The following is a 20,737-nucleotide window of genomic DNA, read 5'->3' as shown; positions in this document are numbered from 1 at the left end:
ACCTAGTTTAGGTACTGCTTCATGATTGACTGGTTTTTCTCTCTCATTTTGGCTTAGCTTCAGATGATGAATTTGAGAATCTTAGAATTAAAGGCCCTAATGCTGTACAGCTGGTGAAGACCACCCCTTTGAAGCCCTCACCTCTGCCTGTCATCCCTGATACTATCAAGGAAGTGATCTATGATATGCTGAATGCTCTGGCTGCATACCATGCTCCAGAGGAAGGTATGTGGCTAACCTACCTCAGGAAGCTGAGCACTAGAGGATATGTTACTTTGCCTGGGTCATTTCAGCCAACTCATGGCTTAGTGAGCACTCACTATGTGCCCATACTCTGGGGCTCAAGATGAATAAGATACCCATTGCATGTCTGTGAAGAAGCTAATAGTCATATAGTATGACATACCAGGATGGTGGTAAGTCACCTTACCTAGTGAGGGTGCACAGGTAAGAAAATTTCTTTGTGTACATGATTTCTAAAATGAACCTTGAATGGATGAGATTGCCAGAGTTCTGTTATATGAGAATACACACCATACAGGGGGAAGAATGAACAAAGATTTAAAAGGAGATAATAGCATTCTGTGAGAGGTTGAAAATAAGATACCAGGAAGTCTCTAATGTTTTCATACTCGAGCAAAACCTTTTTATTGTCTGAAGAGCTGGAGACAATATTAGGAGGTGTGTCTGAGTTTCCTAACTGTTGAGACCACCACACCCATCCACCTTTATTCCTAGTTAAGGTGCATCTTATAAGCATTAGGAAAGTCATGATTTGCTTGGAACATAGGTTTCCATTATAGTAAGGTCCTTCTGGATTTTATTCAGGACATACTTATTTGATAGGTCCACAGAATTGCCAAAAATTGATGAATGCTGCCTTTAATAAGCAAAAGAAATCTGAGTCTTGACCTTGGTGCTTTTCATCTGTACAGAACCCTGATCCATATAGAATTCCTTGGTTCTCCTACCACCCCAGAATCTTTACCCTATCTCTTATCACCTCCCCGAAATAGTTTAGCTATATAGCTGTGGCAACCATTTATTGACCTACCACTGCATGAGCAATAGTGCCAGGTATGTTCACTTAAGGTTTGTAGTTACAGTTTAGGAAAGTGAGACTAAGTTAATTGCCTGTGGTCACAAGACTAGTTTTTGTAATTTTAGGGTGAGGCACTCTAACATTATCTGTAATAGCACCATGTAAACAGTCATAGCCACTTGATGTGAAATTGACCAAGACTGACTAGATAGGCCTTAACATTGTCCAATTGTAGAAGAGGTTTATTTTGTTTTTGATGGTTGTTACTGTTTTCCTAGCAGATAAATCTGATCCTAAACCTGGGGTTATGACCCAAGAGGTTGGCCAGCTCCTGCAAGACATGGGTGATGATGTATACCAGCAGTACCGGTCGCTTACGCGTCAGAGCAGTGACTTTGATACGCAGTCAGGTTTTTCCATTAATGTAAGTCAATTCCAACAGCGTTTTATCTTTCTTCTCATTTTTCAATGCCTGTGTGGTCTCAGTATTTAGGGCTATCCCCGGGGAATTTCAAAGATATTAATTGTGATGTATCTGTAAATTATCTGTTGCCTGTAAAGACAAAATTGGGGTGTCCCTGGAGATTTTTTTTTCTCTCCTAGGATTAGAACTGTTCTTTAATTTTTTTTCTTTTCTCTTTCCTTCCCCGCCTCCCCCACAGTCTCCCAGTCACTGTATTTATAATAGCCTCCCACAGATAATAGTATAAAGGTGTAAGGTGGTTAAAAGGTTGGCCAAAGAGAATCTGTGGCATTCCCAGCCAGTGCCCTGGGAAGGAGTTCTGCCATTTGCAGACAGGTGCTTTTGAAATTCATAATAGCTCAGGAGTTTTCTTTTTCTACAGAGTCAGGTCTTTGCTGCAGATGGTGCCTCCACTGAGACTTCCGCATCTGGGACCTCCCAAGGAGAGGGTAATGATTTGCTTTTCTCACTACCATGTTCTTATTCCTTAGGAAAACAACTTGAAAAAACTGTAGGTGTCCTGTGCAGGGGGTAGGAGAATACAGACTTAATTATTACGTTTACTGGTCTAAGTGAACTTTCTCAGGTGAGCTCAGTGTTCTGTAATAAAGGGTCTCTAGATGCTAAAGTTAATGGAACTGTAAGTTAACCAACCTAGTAATGGTTGCTGTGGTAACATATTTTAGTTTTACTTTTTAAATCACGCCATAATTATTTGGGGGGTTTCTAAAAACTGGCTTATAGAGATTTTATGCCAGTGATATTATTCTAGCTACATGCTTTACGTGGTGGATGCCTGTCTTCCAGCAATGTTAACAGAGCCCATTGACTACTCACCATGAACTAGAAAAATGTCCCTGGGAGTAAGTCTAATGAGACCTTTAAAGAGCTGCTTCTCCTTAGATAGGAAAGGTCTTTGTGATCCAATTTAGGAGACATTTTGTTTAAAATCATACTAGTTCCTGGAGATAAATTTAAAAGGCTAATATTAGTGAAATAATTGGTTAACTCATTTTACTGGGTTTACTGGCCATATGTAGTGTATAGTGTGGATGATGGTGCTGATTCAGGGGAAGCATTACCCACTATGTGGCAGACTATATTGGACACCAGAATGGATCAGATTTGTTCCCTGTACTTAAAGTACTTTGTCTAGTGACTGAGACCTGCAAGAGTTATAATGCAGGATAACTGCCAGAATGAAGGCATACTTGGATAAGATATAATGGACATGTAAAGTATCTCACAGTATGTCTAGATGAGACAGGAAAGCATTTATGGAGGAGGTCAGCATTTGAGCTGAACTAGATAAAAGTGTGCCAGGCAGACGGAAGAAAGAAGTAAGGGAGCAAGACATGTTTGAAGAACTGTTAGTAGAGTGTTTCTGGAGTATGTAAAAGGAGGGAAATGGAGGGAGATGCACAAATAGTTGGGCAAAGCATCCCTGTTGTACTGTAACCACATAAATCTGAGACCTGAGTTATCCTGGTTCTCTGCTCTTCCACTGCAGTGTCACGAGAGCATTCAGTTTGTACAGGTGGCTTAAAGTGGAGGAGAAATAGCATTCTTTTCCACCTAAGACTTGATTTTGCCCCAGTGTTCCAGTGTGGAATTGAACCAGTGTTTGACTTTTTTCAACAGCTTCAACTCCAGAGGAGTCTCGAGATGGGAAGAAAGATAAAGAAGGGGACCGGGCCTCTGAGGAAGGCAAACAGAAAGGCAAGGGCAGCAAACCTTTAATGCCTACCTCCACTATCCTTCGTCTTCTGGCAGAGTTGGTGAGGTCCTATGTTGGTATTGCTACCCTGATTGCCAACTACAGCTACACTGTGGGCCAGTCTGAACTGATCAAAGAGGTAATATTTCCAACTTCTATTTAAGATGTTACACTGTACTTCCATCATTTGGGTACCGCCTGTGTCAGACACTGCTGGGAAGCTGTGCATGCTAAGTGCTAACCCAAATAATGAGTGAGAAGAGGCATCTTCAGACATGCAAGGCCAGGTGCAGTGGCTCACGCCTGTAATCCCAGCACTTTGGGAGGCTGAAGCAGGTGGATCACCTGAGGTCAGGAGTTCGAGATCAGCCTGGCCAACATGGCAAAGCCCCATCTCTACTCAAAATACAAAAAAAAATTTAGCCGGGCGTGGTGGCGGGCACCTGTAATTCCAGCTATTTGGGAGGCTGAGGCAAGGGAATCACTTGAACCCAGGAGGCAGAGATTGCGGGAATCACTTGAACCCAGGAGGCAGAGATTGCAGTGAGCCAAGATCGCGCCATCGTACACCTGCCTGGGTGATAAGAGCGAAACTCCGTCTCAAAAAAAACTTGAAAGAGCTAGGCCTTTTATCATTAGGTTCACTGAGAGAGAGAGAGTTAATGAGATTTGTTCTATTGAAAGTCCCTTGTTATGCATTGTGGAGATTGAAGAGGGAAGACTGGAGTCAGAGAGACCAGTTAGGAATCTGATAGAGTAATCTAGTAACGTACGATCTTGGTGAAGTTGGAGGAAAATGGGTGAGTTGAAGAAATATTTTTAAGGTACAAATGGACAAGAATTGGGTTTGGAAGATGAAAAAGGAAATTAAGACTCAAGGATGTTTCTTGATTTGTGGGGGGTTTTTTAAATTGCTTTTATGGGTTGGCATCTAACAAGAAAATAGAATGGGGTGGGGAAGGTTTGAAGAGAAAATGAGGAGTTTTGAGAAGTATCTGTGGGACATCTAAGTAAAAGTGTCTAAAGGACAGTTGAATAAACCATATAAATAAGAATATAGGTGTTCATCTTCCAGATGTACTCACACATGTGCAAAGACACCAGATGTGGTAGCAGTATTGGTAATAAAAATAAAGGAAAAGCCTTAAATGTTCATTAGTAGAGCTGTGGAAAAGAATGAAGTGTCCTGATGCGGAATTATCCTCAGGTTAGATTTTTTAAGTGAGTGGGGCATTTTGAGAAACTGTATCACATGTTCCCACATATGTAAAATGGGTGCCCAAATATTTTTTCCCATAAGGGTGCCTTGTTTTGTGGATCACATTGTAATTTTATGGTTAGTAAGTGGCAAAAGGGTCTGAGAGTGAGTAGGGGCACTAGTGTTGCCGTCTTTGAAAGCAACCGCCATTTTTAAAGCTATTCTTACTTTAATCCAAGTTTAATATACATAGAAAAATACACAAATCTTAAATAGTCTGTTTTTCCTAGGTAACCACTAGCCAAGTTAAATACAGCATTACAAGCTCCCTAGAAGCTGCCCTCCTTGTTCTTTAGTGCATCTCCTCCCAACCATTTCACCTTCACTCAAGATAACCATTATCTTCAGTTCTAGTGCCGTAATTTGGTTTTGTAGTTCATGTAAATGGAATCTCATAGAATGTACTCTCTTTTTTGCCTGGCTTCTTTTGCTTAACATACTTGATTCATCTTGCGTGCAGGTGAAGTTTATTTTCATCTGTATAAAATTCCACTGTGGAATGTACCATGTACCAAAACAAATACATCTTTTACCCATTCTACTGCTAATAAACATTTGGGTAATTTTGCCTTTGGAGCTATCACAGATAGTGCTGCTATGAGCATTCTTATGAATATATATAAGTTCGTGAACTACCCAATTTCTGTTGGGTAGTATATGCCTAAGAGTAAGAATTGCTGAGCTCTAGAGTATGATAGTTGTTCTGCTAATGCTAAAAGTTTTCCAGAGTGGCCAGGTCAGTTTATATTATTACCAGCAGCATATGGGAGATCAACAGTTGGTGTTTTTTCATTTTACCGATTTTAATGGGTTTGTAGTGGTATTGCATTATAGTTAAAATTTACGTTTCCCTGTTGACCATTTTTTCATGTCTTTATTGGCCATTTGTTCATTCTCTTTTGGGAAATGTCTATTCAGCTCTTTTATTCTATTTTCCTATTGAGTTTTTAAAATATATTCTGGACATAAGTCCTATAAATACATAAATAGGCTTCCTTTTTTTTAAGAGTCTCACTTTGTCTCCCAGGCTAGAATGCAGTGGTACAATCGTAGCTCACTGCAGCTTTGAACTCCTAGGCTCAAGTGATCCTCCCACCTTAGCCTCTCAAGTAGCTGGGACCTATAGGCACATGCTACCACACCCAGCTAATTTTATTTTTTGAGGTCTTGCTATATTGCCCAGGCTGGTCTCAAACTTCTGGCCTCAAGTGATCCTCCTGCCTCAGCCTCCCAAAGTGCTAGGATTACAGGCATGAGCCATCACACCTAGCCAGGCTTTATTCCAAAGCTTTAACTCATTTATGCCAGTTGTATTCATAATTTATAATAGTATTACCTGTGGATTAACATATTTAATTACAAATTTATTAAGTATCTGCCTAATATGTGTCCAGTGACCTACCAGTACTGGGTACTGGTAAGTGCTTTATAAATACTATTGTTAATCCTCACCTCCACACTGCAAGGTTGTTGATAGTGATCTCTTTAATAGAGGAGAGAAGGCTCAAAGAGGTAAGTAACTTGCCTGGGACCATACTACAGAGTAGCAGAGCTAAAATTGGAAGCTAGGGCTATGATTCCAAAGCTAAGTCCTTTCTACGTGGTTATTGAGAAAATAGTTTTAACTTTGTATGTATTCACTACTGGGAAATTAATTGTTATTTCTAATTGTTTTGTTTTGACAAGGTCACTTTATTCAGTTTCTCAGACTCTCAAATTATTCAATGCATTTTCTTCATTGAGGTAAAATTTACATAAAGTCAACCATTTTAAAGTGTACTGTTGAGTGGCATTTAGTACATTCGCAGTGTTGTGCAACTGTCACCTATGTAGTTCCAAAAATGTTGAGTGTATTTTCATCCAAAATTTGCTTGAATGACAATAGAATTTGTTTCTAAGATAAGGAATTGTCTAGGCAGGAATTGTAGTTAGAGAAAAAAGAAGAGTCTGACTTAATTTCCTTCCTCTATTGAGCCTTTTTCGTTACTTTAAATAACCTTGCATTAAATATTTTTGCATATTAGTTTCTGTGACTCTGCTGTCTCTTGCTCAGCTCTTACCAGCTTCTATTGTACCACAGGGTCCTGGGCACATTGTAGGTGTCAGTAAATAATTTCAATTTAATTGAACACTGAAGGGTTTATAGCACTTAATTAGGAATCAAGGTTTGAATCCTCAGCCCTTGATTAAATTCTTCTGTGCAAGCCACTTCTTTAGGGGGCTTCAGATTACCGCTTATCAAATGAGAAAATACTATCTATTTATAGATTTGCTGTAAGTAGTTCTATTAAATATCACATGTGAAAATATTTTAAGATAGGTGCAATAGCACATGCCTGTAGTCTCAGCTACTTGGAAGGCTGAGGTGTGAGAACAAACACACAGGAGTTTGAGGCTGTGGTGTGCGATGATCATGCCTGTGAATAGCCACTGTACTCTGGCCTGGGCAATATAGCAAGACCTCATCTCCTTAAAAACATTTTAATAAAAATAAAGTTTTTAAAAAATGTTTTTAAAAATACATGACATCTACATAACAGTGTATAAGCTGTGCAGTGGGAAATGGGTGGCATTTGGAAGTTTTCTAAAATCTGGGTTTGCTCCTTACTTGCTTGTATCTTTGAGCCTTGGCTTCTTCATCTATAAAGTGGACCTAATAATCACTCATTGGGTGACTTAAGGAAATACTATGTGTGTGTGTATCTTTGGTCCTGTGCAAATGATATGGCATAATTGTGCTTGTAAGTAAATGTCGTGATTCATGACTTTTCAGGACTGCAGTGTGCTAGCTTTTGTTCTGGACCACCTGCTCCCACATACCCAGAATGCAGAAGACAAGGACACCCCTGCCCTGGCCCGCCTGTTCCTCGCAAGCCTGGCTGCTGCAGGGAGTGGCACAGATGCCCAGGTGGCCCTAGTGAATGAAGTAAAAGCAGCCCTTGGACGGGCACTGGCTATGGCTGAGAGTACAGAGAAACATGCCAGGTAAGATTCATACCTGTCCCAGGGCTAATAGCCAAGAACATCCCCTTATTCTTTTTCTTAGTCCATGGGTGGTTTTGCACTTGAACAAAACTTCTTGTCATACTGGCATCATATACTCTCTGGTCCGCTCAAATAGTTCTGGCGGTTGAAAATACCCAGAGCACTGATTACCATTAGAGTAAGTGGGTAAACCTAGAGAAAACAAAGGGAAATGTTAAGTGTATTTTTAGGGTCTTCAAGGAAGTTGAGCAGGTTATTTGATCTTATATTTTAAATTTTATTTAAAGTAGGGGCGGGGCACGGTGGCTCACGTCTGTAATCCCAGCGCTTTGGGAGGCCAAGGCCGGTGGATTGCCTGAGCCCAGGAGTAGGAGTTGAAGACCAGCCTGGGCAACATGGCGAAACCCTGTCTCTACGAAAAATTAGCTGGGCGTAGTGGCACGCGCCCGTAGTCCCAGCTACTCGGGAGGCTGAGGTGGGAGTGTCACTTCAGCCCAGGAAGGTTGCAGTGAGCCAAGATTGCGCCACTGTACTCCACCCTGCTACAGAGTGAGACCCTGTCTAAAAAAGAGAAAACGAATGCTATCACCTTAGGGAGTGTGTTCTCACCTGTTTGTTTAGATGTTATTTCCAGAAGGAAATACAAAAGTTACAGGAGGGTTATCTGAGGCTATTTTGTGAAGACTTGGCCTGAGAAATGGCTATATTCATATGATAGAGATGTCAAAACTTCTCTCCCAGGCTTCAGGCAGTGATGTGTATCATCAGTACTATCATGGAGTCCTGCCCCTCCACCTCCAGCTTCTACAGCAGTGCCACAGCGAAGACCCAGCACAATGGCATGAACAACATCATTCGGCTTTTCCTGAAGAAGGGACTGGTTAATGACCTGGCCAGAGTACCTCACAGCTTAGACCTGTCCAGGTAAAATCATGCCCCAGCCCCAGGCTTTTCCTTCTCTTCAGCCTCACTACACGAATGATGTGGAGGTAGCTGGTGTAGTGGGAAAACTTTGGGTACAAGTGGGAGACCCAAGTCTTTCTTATTGTGGCTTTTAGTACTTGTCTTTCTTAAAGCCTTGGTTCTCACTTGCTATAAACTCAAGAGTTGAACTATAATAGTGATTTTTTTTTCAAGCTTCCCCCCACTTTAAAAATTACCACTTATTAGAAGATTATATGTATATTATAAGAAATACAGATGAGTAAAAATAAGAAGTAGACACTGTATTCCTACCACCCAGATACCATGATTACCTTATTGGTTTATTATTCAGTGTTTTTCTTTGCATGCATAAATAATGTATTCTTTACAAACATGATATGATACATGCTATTGTGTTGGGGGAAATTTGGGGCATTTTCGTTTTTATTTTCAGTTACTGGTCACTTCTTGCTATGAAAATAAGTTTCATCCTACCTAATGCCCAAGTCCATAATTAAGCATTTTTCTCCAAACCAGAATCCAATTAAGGACTTGTATTACATCTGGCTATGTTTTCTGACTCTCTCTTATTCTAAAACAATTTTTTTCATTATTTCGATCTTCATTTTGTTTTTGTTGTTCATGATTCTAGCTTGTTGAAGCGACCGTGTTTTTGCCTTCTAAACTTGGTGCAGTTGCTTCCTTGCAGTGTAGTTTAACTTAATCCTTTACTTCCTGATATTTTCTGTAAACTTCTAGTTAGATCTAGAGGCTTTAGAGGCTTATTGAAGCAGTTTAAACATTTTGGGCTGAAATGTGTAGCCTAGGTGATGTATAGCTCATATTGTATCATGGGAGACACATCTCCCATGATAATTGTCACTTTTTCTTCTTACTAGAAAGTCATCTCTGTTGTTATTTTGGCACTTTACAAATGTCTACACTATCAATCATATACCTAAATAATAGCCTTAACATCAGTTGATAATTCTTGCCTGGATCAATTAATTTCTTTGAGGCTTATGAATAAAAAGCTTTCTAATTTCTCATTTCGAATACATTGTTAACTGGCATTTTTCTGTGTTAGCCTCACAGGGAATGTCTGGTTGTGCTAAAATATAATTTCTATTATAAAGGCAGTATAAAAACTTAATTTCTTTCTATTTACATTTGAGATTCAAATGTAGGTTTTTTTCTGGCTTTCTATTTTTTAAGTCGTATTATGGACTCGACTTTTCATGTTTGTTTTGTTTTGTTTTGTTTTTAAACTAGTGATTGAATTTATTTGGATCACTGCAGTCACTTTTTCATGCTCAAATTAATACACCTTTGACCTATGTGGCCCCTTCAAGATGACTAAATTGTCCTTTTGCTACAAACCTATCAATTTTTTGAAACATTTATAAATGTCAAATTCACAGTACTGTAATGAACACCATGTGTCTACCTAGATTAACCACTGCTGAATATTTTGCTTTATTTCTTCCCTTCCTGTGCTTTCAGGAGCTGAATCATTTGAAATTAGTTGAAAACACTGTAAAACTTTATCTCTAAGTACTTGATCATCTGTCTCATAAGAACAAATATTCCTTTATATGGGTACAGTTCCATTGTCATATCCAAAAAATTTACCAATAATATAATAATACTAAATTTATACAATTTTGTATACACATACTCCCAGTTATTTCAATTATGTCTTTATACTCTGAGGGAGAGTGTTTTGATCCGGGATTCAGTGAGTATCACATGTTGCATTTGGTTGTCACATTTTTTTTTTTTTTTTATGACATTTTCCTGTTTTGATGAATCCAGGCTTGATGTCTTATAGAACATCTCACAGTCTACATTGATGTAATTGCTCCCTTAATGGTTAGGGTCAGGTTAAACATTTTTGGCAAAAATACTACATGGGTGATATTTGCCCTTCTCACATCACGTCAGGAGACAGGTGAATACCACTTGGTCCCAATACTTGTGATGCTAAATTTGATCACAGCCGAGGCTGGTGGATCACTTGAGCCTAGGAGTTCGAGGCCAACCTGGGCAACATAGTGGGACCCTGTCTCTGCAAAAAAAATACAATAATTAGCTGGGCATGTACGCCTGTAGTCCCAGCTTCTTGGGAGGCTGAGGTGGGAGGGTGGTTTCTGTTAGATTTCCACTTTGTAATGAATAATTCCATTACTATCATTATTCTTTCTGATACTCAGCTGGGCCTGTGGTAATGATCCCATTAATTTTTTCTCCCCATTTTTGTTGTTATTGTTTTTCCTCTTTATAGAAACAGGGTCTCACTATGTTGCTCAGGCTAGGCTCAAGCAATCCTCCCATCTCAGCCTCCCACAGTGCTGGGATTACAGGTGTGAGCCATCACGCCCAGCTGTCCCATTAATTTTTGAAAGCTTTTTGGCACAATGAGATATCCCAGGCTTACCTTATCCCTTCCTTGCCCTATTCCTGGGATCACTTGTTCTGACGAGTCTTGGTTACTTTTAGTGTGATGTGATATCAGAGACTGCCATCTTGGTACTACTAGTGAGCATATATATATATATATATATATATATACATATACACACACACACACACACACACACATACATACATACATACATAGACTCACACATAAATACACACACAAAGCAGATAAAAGCAAAGCTGCTCTGGTGTTAGTGGGCACCTGGTTGGTCTCACACACCTTATTACACTTAGAAATCACACCACACCTCCAACTGCAGCCCCTATTGTACTTTTATTGAACTCTAGGAAGCCCTACAGAGTTTAATTTGAAATTCACAGGACTTCAAACTGTTATCAGCCGGGCGAGGAGGGCAGGTTGCCTGAGCTCACGAGTTCGAGATCAGCATGAGCAACATGGCGAAACCCCATCTCTACAAAAAATAGAAAAATTAGCTGGGCATGGTGGCTCACGCCTGTAGTCCCAGCGACTTGGAAACCTGAGGTGGGAGGATCACTTGAGCCTGGGAGGTGGAGGTTGCAGTGAGCCGAGATTGTGCCAATGTACTCCAGCCTGGGTGACACAGCGAGACCCTGTCTCCAAAAAAAAAAAGAAAACTTTTATCATGTTCCTTCCTTTGGGCTTTTAGGGTTTGGGGACTAAATGCTGGTGGTTTAAAAAAAAAAATCCTGAGTACATCTGAGAAGTGGCTTGCTTGCATGTGGTCATCCAGAATACATTCTGATTTCCAGTCAAGAATTTGTTACTCATGTGCTTTCCATGGCCCCATGAAATGTGGCATTGATTTAACTCTTGCTTTTAGGGTGGGTTCCTTGAAGACATTTAAGTCAAATTTTTTTTTTTTTTCTAAACAAAAGTAGAGTGTTAGTTGTACGACCTTATGCCCCTTTTCTCTTAGTAGATTCCATTGTAAGAAGCTTAGTGTCACTTAGAAGATAGACACCTAGTATTTCTGTGCTCAGTCCATCTCTTTATCTTCCCTTATCTCAGTCCCAACATGGCCAACACAGTCAATGCTGCTCTGAAGCCTTTGGAAACACTTTCCCGGATTGTGAACCAGCCCAGTAGCCTTTTTGGCAGCAAGAGTGCTTCTAGCAAGAACAAGTCTGAGCAGGATGCCCAAGGAGCCTCTCAGGATTCCAGTAGCAACCAGCAGGACCCAGGTAGGGAATCAGAGCCAATGGACTGCAGAGGTGGGAGTAGTTGCTTTATGGGCCTGGGATCACAACTGTTCTGGCTTGGTGGTGTTTCCCTGGGAACTTGCTGGCCTTCCAGAGATCTGTCATAGTGGCGTGGGAATCTGCCCCACAAAGAATTCCTTCAAAATGCAGCCTTGTTTGGCTGTCCTCACACGTAGCCTTGTCTTTTCCTTTGTCACCCATTCATTTATTCTCTGAGAACTTATAAACTTGCCCAAGGAAGGGACCTTATTGTCTTTGCGCTTGCCTCATGGTGCCCAGCACATAGGCACTCTTTGATTATTTTGCTGGTTGGTTGATTGTTTCAGGCGAGCCTGGGGAAGCAGAAGTGCAGGAGGAGGATCATGATGTCACTCAGACAGAGGTGGCAGATGGGGATATCATGGATGGGGAGGCTGAAACCGACTCAGTGGTGATTGCTGGGCAGCCTGAGGTGCTCAGTTCACAAGAGATGCAGGTAGGGAGGCAGATCACCCAGCATTTCCCTGTTGCGGCGCTGAACCAAACCCTTGCCAGGTGGTGTGGGTGGGTGAGTACTTTAGATCCTTGCCTCAATGCTGGCTGCTTTGCAGAGGAGCATGGGTGATATGCTTAGTAGATGCTCAGTAAATGTGTTTGTACTGTATTAAAAGAGGGGTGGGGGCAGGGCCAGGATGCCATGTACTATGAAATGATATAGATCCCAACCAGAAAACTTAGGCACAGGTGAAATGTTGAAGTAGAAAGCTGACCTGAGACCGTTGGGCCCCGGGTCTTTGATTTACTTTGGCTCTGGTCATTATTGGAAGCTCCTTAACACCACCTTATGCCTATAGCACCAGCTCTTGCTGGGGCATTAAAACAGCAGTCTTCTAAAGACCCTAAAGGAAAGCATTGTAATTTCTGGAGCTGGTAGCATTGGGTAAGAAATTGGGCCTGTGGTCCTAAGCTGCTGGCTTTAAAGAGATCTATTATGTCTTCCTGGACAGTATAAAGACAACCCAGTATCAGATAACTGGGATGGACCCATTTGAAGGATAGTCTGGTTGTGGATTGGTAGCACGTGGTAGTTTCTGTGCTAATCTAATTAGCACTGAAAGTGTGGTTTCACGTAACATCCTCTGTCACATGTTATCCTAGAAATGTATGCTGCTTTGCTGGCCTTTTTTAGGGTTTCAGTGCTAGCACAATGATAGACTTGTGTGCATCCATATATATGTTCTATTTCTCTCCAGGTTGAGAATGAGCTGGAGGACCTGATAGATGAGTTGCTTGAGAGGGATGGCGGATCTGGGAACAGTACAATTATAGGTGAGAGCCCCAGAACTGAGTATAGCCTCTTCCTTTGCCTCAGTCTCTCTTGGGAGGACCCTTTTTCTCATCATCTGCTTGCTCAGCTCTGCCTAAGGGCTCATAGCCAGCCTAGATCGCTGCTTGTCTTGATGTTGACGGTCTTACAGATGAGAAATTCACAAGACGTCTACAGGCCTGTGGCAGTCTGAAGTGTTGCCTGTGTGGGGGAGGTGGTGGGAGTGGCCATTGATACAGATGATACATCAAGCACATCAAAAGTGTGTTTATTCATGGAGGCCTAGAGGAGGCTGTAGGGTGAGAAAGCGCTTCCTTTCAGTTCTTCAATGAAGTCCAGGGGCTTTCTGCCCCTGAGTCTCAGTAGTGTAAAAAGAATGATCATTCCCTGAGGGTGGCCCTTTATAAATCTCAGAGGGAAAATGGCAGAGGTACCCTACTGTCACCTGGCTCTGAGGCTGTATGTGTTACTTGTTTTTACTTTGTTGATCAAGGAAATCAAAGGATAAATGGAAGTAGACATGAATTCTTAAGTTTTACAAAGCTTTTTTATACCCAGTATCCTCTGTGGTTTCACAATTAGTGGGATTGGCAGGGCAGATGTGATCATCCTGTTTTACAGATGAGGAAACTGAGACTCAGACAGGTAAAGTGACTGGCCAAGCTCACCTAGCTAGCTGACAGCAGACAATCCAGGTCTTCTCCCTCATCCAAAAAAAAGTGGATATCTGCTAGGTGTACATAGCTACTTTAGACGCACCCAGTCTGGAAAGGGAAGTCCTCTGTTGTTCAGTGAAGGCTCTGCTCTGTAACCTTCAGTGAGCAGAAGTGGAGAGGATGAATCACAAGAGGACGTGCTGATGGATGAAGCTCCTTCCAACCTCAGCCAAGCTTCCACCTTGCAGGCCAACCGAGAAGGTGAGAGTGCCGAGGCCAGAAAGGCCTCCCTTCTTGCCCTGCACGTCTGACAGACACTACACTAGGGTTTTCCTGGAGGCAGCTGCCCACATGTGCAGAATAAGGAAGCATCTGTCTGCATGCGCTGACATACACCATCCACTTTATCCTCAGCCAGTTTTTCAAATAACATGTTACTACTGCTTGCCCAAAGTTTGTCACTTCTTACTTGGTTCGCTTTCTTCTCACCCGCCTGCTATCATCGCTCCAGGTTCCCTCTTGCCAACAGGATATAGTCAATAGCAAAGTAGGGCTGAAAAGGCAAGGGGGCACCAGCAGACTTGGCCAAGTCCTAGACCATGGCTCCTCAAGCACCACCCTCTAGCCAGCCTCCACATTCAGCCACCCTGCTCAGTGTGTTGATGCATTGATTGGCACTCTCAGGAAATCGGGTCTGGCTCACTAAGTCTGTACATCACCCCAGATCTGGTTCTTCCTCTCATAGAGTCAGATATCCCATCACCTTCCCACTCAGCCTGCTGGCCTGCACAGTAGCCTGTTTTCTAGCTACTCAGTTTAGTCCTCCAATGTGCTCCCTTTGTTTTAGATTCCATGAATATCCTGGACCCTGAGGATGAGGAGGAGCACACTCAGGAAGAGGACAGCAGTGGCAGTAACGAGGATGAGGATGATAGTCAGGATGAAGAGGAGGAGGAGGAGGAAGATGAGGAAGATGATCAGGTGAGGGGGGACTGCGTTTGGGTTGGTTCAGATGACCTCTTCCATGGGAACATAGAGCTGCAGAAAACCAACAGTCTGGGTTGCTAGCCTCAGCGTCTCCCTCCCTCATGTGCACATGTGGCCATGGCACCAGGCTTCAGAAAACCCTTACCTCCAGCAATTCTCCATCTCCTATTTTCCCTTAAGGAGGATGATGAAGGTGAAGAGGGAGATGAAGACGATGACGACGATGGCTCTGAGATGGAATTGGATGAGGATTATCCTGATATGAACGCTTCTCCCTTGGTCCGATTTGAGCGCTTTGACCGGGAGGATGATCTCATCATTGAGTTTGACAACATGTTCTCCAGTGCTAGTAAGATACAGGGGCTCAGCTGGGTTTTTCTCTCTTGATTCTTATACCCTTCTCTAGGGTAAGCCAAGCAGTGGACCAAACCGATCTGATACAGACAGCACTTCTTTTCCTATGCTGACTTCCTGGGGCAAGGGATATCTGAATCCATCTGTCTCATTAGTGTATACTTAGGAGAAGGAATAGTGAGAGGCTGCTTTTGTTCCCTTCACCTCAGTAAATAGGCAGCCATTTTAGAGCCTGGACAACTTGATGATTTGCTTGATTAAAAAAAAGAAAGAGACCAAGGCTGACTGCATCAGGCACCCATGTGCACACCACAGTGGCAGGGCAATCAATAATCCTTATGTCCATAACACAAGATCTTGAGGGTTTGAATGGTCACCTTTGAGCTTGGCTTTGGGGAGCAGATTTGAACATACTCACTCTATTCATCCAGGATGCGTCTTTTCGGGAGAACGAGTGAATCTCTTCCTCCCCCATCACCGTGAAACTTCCCTTTTAGCGTCAAGTTAGAATCGAGTTCTTAGAATCAAGCTGTCTTGATAGGGCAGGTCTTGACAACTTAAATCACAAGCATGATGTAGCAGAAAACACTGAACTGTTCTGGTCTGTTTTCTTGGCCAATTAATCTCTTACCTCTTTGAGCCTCAGTTTGTCACCTGTAAATGAAAAGTTCGAGAAAAAAATGGGTTGGATTAGATAACTTTGAAGATAACATCTATGATTATTTTGCATTTTTGTGATTTTCATCAGTTTCCCTTAGAGTTGAGCCTCTGTCCATTCAGCAAATTGAACAATATTTGAGGAGTGCCTACTGTATCCTAGGTACTAGGGATACAGCAGTAAAGAAGAAAACAGTCCTCGTTCCTCATAGGAGTGGTTTATTAGGAATCATAACTAAGCAGGCATTACATTGCACTATAGTAAGAGAGCACAGAGGTAAAGAGTTACCTAACCCAATCTGTGGAAGTCAGGCTTCACAGAGAAAGTGACATCTTAGGCCAAGAACAGAAGAGCAGGTAAAGAAGCGGGAGAGGAGTCTTCAAGGTGAAGGGAGCAGCATGTATCTGAGGGGCCTAGAAGCATCACTGTGACTGTAGTGTGGAAAATGGATTGGGAGAAGGTACTATTTAGGAGGCTGTTGCAGTATCTAAGTGAGAGATGATGGCATAAGCTATGGTAGTGTCAGTGATTGTAGATGAGTTGTGGGAATGAGGGAGAAAGGACAAAGCTCAGGTTTCCGTGTGAGGAAGTAAGGCCCAGGAGACATGATTCTGCTTGAACAAAGATGGAAGAAATTTCTTTTTGACACTGACCCTTTTACATATTGTCCTTGCAGCAGACATCCCCCCATCCCCAGGAAATATCCCTACCACCCATCCACTGATGGTGCGCCATGCAGACCACAGTTCTCTGACACTGGGCAGTGGCTCTTCAACAACTCGTCTCACCCAGGGCATCGGGCGCAGTCAGAGGACCCTAAGGCAGCTGACGGCCAATACTGGCCACACCATTCATGTTCACTACCCTGGGAATCGCCAGCCCAACCCTCCTCTTATACTGCAGAGGTGAGTTACAGAGATCTGTTGGATTCATCGGAGCTCTTGTAAGAATTTTCACTGTGCTTTAGCATTGTCTTAACCTTGGGGGAAATAGTCCATCACTTAATGTTCTTGTCGTACACACAAATAAGGTATTTGTTCCATTTCTTTGTGGATTACATGTGCAGCCTTTTGGGGAGTGCAGCCTTTTGGGGAATACCAAATTATGTCAATAGTTCTGCGCATGTATTTAGCAATTATTAAGTGTCTCATGCCAAGCACTTAACACTTTAGATATAGACGGGACAAGATCCCTGCCCTCAGGCTTGAGTTTAGTGAGACAAACAATCTTAAGTAAAAGAAAGGCATATAAGTGTTGTAATGGTTGGTGTACAGACAACAGAGAGGGTGTAGTGGAGGCAATGTGACCTGACGCAGTGCCTGGCACGTGGGAGCTTATTGACACCCACTTGGTGTCAGGAACTGTGGAATAATATACAACTTAAGTACAAAACCAGGGTGGTATTCAGAAAAATAACTTAGACTTGTGTGCACATCATCAGGTTTATAATCATGTTCTGCATTTAATAGAGGATGCATGAAGAGGATCTCATGGTAACAGGTTGCAGGGCACCTCTGGACTTAACAGTGATCATGGTACCCACCGTTACCCTACAGGTTGCTTGGTCCCTCAGCTGCTGCTGACATCCTTCAGCTGAGCAGCAGCCTTCCCCTACAAAGCCGGGGTCGGGCCCGCCTCCTGGTAGGCAACGATGACGTCCACATCATCGCCCGTTCTGATGATGAGCTGCTGGATGACTTTTTCCATGATCAGAGCACAGCTACCAGCCAAGCAGGCAAGTTTGTGTGGTGAAAGGGAGGGTAGAATTTGTCAGATTCTACTTTTTCCCTGCTGAGGAAAAGCAAGACAGTGTCTGCCCTATAGAAAACCCCCATTTTATAGGAGCCAGAACCACTCAGTGACTTAGCCATGGGCAACAAAAACTTTATTGTCTCTAGGTACTTGTTATATTCTAAACATTGTGATAGACCTTGGGTCCTTTTAGGGAAATACTGCAATTTTTGGATCGGTGGATCAGTTAATGCTTGACAAGGCCAAGAATCTCATTCCCTTTTGCTGTCCCTACAGGAACCCTGTCCAGCATCCCCACAGCCCTGACCCGCTGGACAGAAGAATGCAAAGTTCTCGATGCTGAGAGCATGCATGACTGTGTTTCAGGTGCGTGGCAGCTTGGTTATCAGGGCAGTAGTGAGCCTTCCAGAGCTAGGGCAAACGTGTGGAGAGTTGTTTCCCTGGTTCTCTGTGGCTACAAGCTCTGCCTCTTGGCTTCCTCCCTGACCCCACCAGAGCAGCCTTTGATTTTTGCCTCTTTGAAACAGTGGTTAAAGTGTCCATTGTCAATCACCTGGAATTCCTGAGGGATGAGGAGCTGGAAGAAAGGCGCGAGAAGCGCAGGAAACAACTGGCTGAGGAAGAAACAAAGATAACTGATAAAGGCAAAGAAGATAAGGAGAACAGGGATCAGAGTGCACAGGTGATTCCCAAGGGCTGGGAGGATTCATCTTTGACTGTGTCTGCCGTAATGTGGTTTTGGCATACACATGGCACCAGGAATCACTGAAGAATCCTAGAACGTTCACGTTGAACCTGGGAAATTTTTTATTTCAAATTCACCATACATTGACCTGGTTTTTAGGGGAAAGAATTCAAACCTAGAGGGGAGATTTCTCAAGTGTCAAGGGAAAAACTGGAGCCAGAAGCAGAATGGCTTCTCACTCAACAGTCACACTGCATAGTCTCTACCGCCAAGGACAGCATCAAGACAAGGAGAATAACCTTATCTAAGTCCATGCTCTTAGTCGCCCACTTCCATTTCTGTCGGTGAACTGCCAGTGTGGGGAATCTTACCGAGATGACCCCATTCCATCATTTGAGTAAGATCAACCTAGTTGTCAGATTAGAGAAAATGTTTGTACTCTGAACCCCATCACCACATGTCATTTTTTCTAGGGCTCACATGTTTAAAATCACTAATACAATTTTGGTTTAGAAGGAAGTTACCTACTTTTTTCTGAAACTTCTGGGACCTCAGACAGAGATCTTTTAAATGTCTGAGTAAATGTTGATAGAATTATACATTACAGTGTATCACTTGATATAAAAGGGGGAAAAACTTATAGAAATACAAAGAAATAAGACTTGAGAGTGAAAGACTTTCGTATACCCTACTCAGCAGTTAAGGAATCAGGTAGATTAAAAATAAGGGTAGTGAAGTGTTGAGTTAAAATAACAAGGTTGATCTAACAAATATCTTTATATAGAACTTTTTACCTAATACACACATTGTTTCAAACATGATATAGGATGAAAAATAAGTGAACCTAGCCTGTGACTGAAAAGACTAGAGTGGACAAAATAAAAAATAAGCCCCATGAAGGGAAAAAATACATAGATGAAACCAAGAAATTCTTGCTAGAATGATCATGATCGTGCCCATTCCTAAGGGGTTTTTATTATCCTTTCCTTCCATGTTTATTTCCCCCTCAGCCCCAAACCATTCTTGAACCTGAGTGTGTATAGAGAAATTGGACATATATTTGCACAGTGAAATGATCACCTTCCTTTGGTCACATGGCCAAAGCATTCTCCATTAGATCACTGAACTCCTAGATGGTCTGGGTGGAGGATGGTGACTATTACAGTTGACCTCTATCTTAGGTGCTTGCAAAGTCCCACATTGGTCTATCCCTTCTTTTTGCAGTGTACTGCATCTAAGACAAATGACTCCACTGAACAGAATCTCTCAGGTAACTCTCCTTCCCTTTCTCCCTTTTTACTAATCAATTGGTTGCTTCTTTATCCTGATAGTTCCGAGTAGCTGGCCCACATAGGCTGAAGATGGACACTGGTGCTCTGTGGGATGAGGTAGTAGATTGTATAGTTTTAGGGTCATACCCCATCTTGGAGATAACTATACAGTCTACTGTCTTTCCCACGGTGGTACACTTCTCCTCCGACTGGCTCTGTTCAGGTTCTTGTTCTGGTTATTATCTACTTTGTTCTGGCATGGGTAATGAGGTCATGTGTCTTGTTCATTTCCTGACTGCAACTCTGTCCTCTGAAACAGCATGTTCATGTACATCTTTAAGTGGCTGGTCCTTTGATGACCACCATGGTGTGGCACTTCATGAGAATAACTGATGACAGTGGTTCTCAAATGCCAGTCCTCTGTGGAAACGAACAAAATCAAGGAGCTTTAATTTTTCATAAAGCTGAATTTATTCCATTTAAAAGGCTGTTTTTGTATTTAGAGATCATATTCCTAATTCTGTGGTACCAAAATATTTTTATTAAATGATGTTGATTGGATGTTTTTTTCTTACATGGCTAAACTAAAAGTTGGCAACCCCTACATTAGTCTCTACTTTTTGTTCTTTTTTTAATTAAATTTTATTGGTCCATGGAATCTAAAAGTCTAGGAACATTGTCTTGGATAGTGTGCTGTTCATGAAGGTAGCTCTCTGGGCTTAGTGGTATGACTGCCTTATGTTTCCTATTCCCTCTGATCTTCTTAACAATGGTCAGTAGCCATTTTGTGATTCTATCAGTTGGTTCATATGATATCATATGTCTCCCCCACCCATATTTCCTCAGAACATTCTTCTGCCTCCCTACACCTGTCTCCTTTCGCACTTGAGTTGGAAAATGATTGTACCAAAGCCTGCACAATATTTTTTAAAGCAGTGAAGTAGGGTAGATGCCTTGGTACCCTTAATCTAGCAAAAGATCTTTAAAAGAGTCTGTCACCATGTAAAATGGCCTTT

The 20,737-nt window shown here is 42.1% G+C and overlaps 1 protein-coding gene across 30 annotated transcripts in view; it reads left to right on the top strand.

Moving 5' to 3' along the window:
• Window positions 1–20,737, top strand: part of HUWE1 (HECT, UBA and WWE domain containing E3 ubiquitin protein ligase 1) — a 154,084-nt gene that overhangs the window by 109,821 nt on the left and 23,526 nt on the right. For 26 of the 30 annotated variants that reach the window (XM_031006086.3, XM_063702832.1, XM_063702831.1 and 23 more), the window contains 17 exons: window positions 58–225; window positions 1,321–1,466; window positions 1,888–1,954; window positions 3,147–3,361; window positions 7,254–7,465; window positions 8,207–8,389; window positions 11,862–12,034; window positions 12,379–12,527; window positions 13,285–13,360; window positions 14,177–14,275; window positions 14,862–14,995; window positions 15,182–15,350; window positions 16,690–16,918; window positions 17,570–17,748; window positions 18,042–18,131; window positions 18,293–18,447; window positions 19,675–19,720. In XM_031006086.3, the coding sequence (XP_030861946.2) occupies window positions 58–225; window positions 1,321–1,466; window positions 1,888–1,954; window positions 3,147–3,361; window positions 7,254–7,465; window positions 8,207–8,389; window positions 11,862–12,034; window positions 12,379–12,527; window positions 13,285–13,360; window positions 14,177–14,275; window positions 14,862–14,995; window positions 15,182–15,350; window positions 16,690–16,918; window positions 17,570–17,748; window positions 18,042–18,131; window positions 18,293–18,447; window positions 19,675–19,720 (2,490 nt within the window). The remainder of the gene's footprint in view (window positions 1–57; window positions 226–1,320; window positions 1,467–1,887; window positions 1,955–3,146; window positions 3,362–7,253; window positions 7,466–8,206; window positions 8,390–11,861; window positions 12,035–12,378; window positions 12,528–13,284; window positions 13,361–14,176; window positions 14,276–14,861; window positions 14,996–15,181; window positions 15,351–16,689; window positions 16,919–17,569; window positions 17,749–18,041; window positions 18,132–18,292; window positions 18,448–19,674; window positions 19,721–20,737) is intronic. The other 4 variants (XM_063702843.1, XM_063702841.1, XM_063702839.1 and 1 more) reach the window with 2 other exon arrangements.

This window comes from Gorilla gorilla, chromosome X (genome assembly GCF_029281585.2).
Source record: "Gorilla gorilla gorilla isolate KB3781 chromosome X, NHGRI_mGorGor1-v2.1_pri, whole genome shotgun sequence".
Classification (NCBI taxonomy): Eukaryota; Metazoa; Chordata; class Mammalia; order Primates; family Hominidae; genus Gorilla; species Gorilla gorilla.
This window is presented reverse-complemented; position numbering and strand designations above follow the sequence as displayed.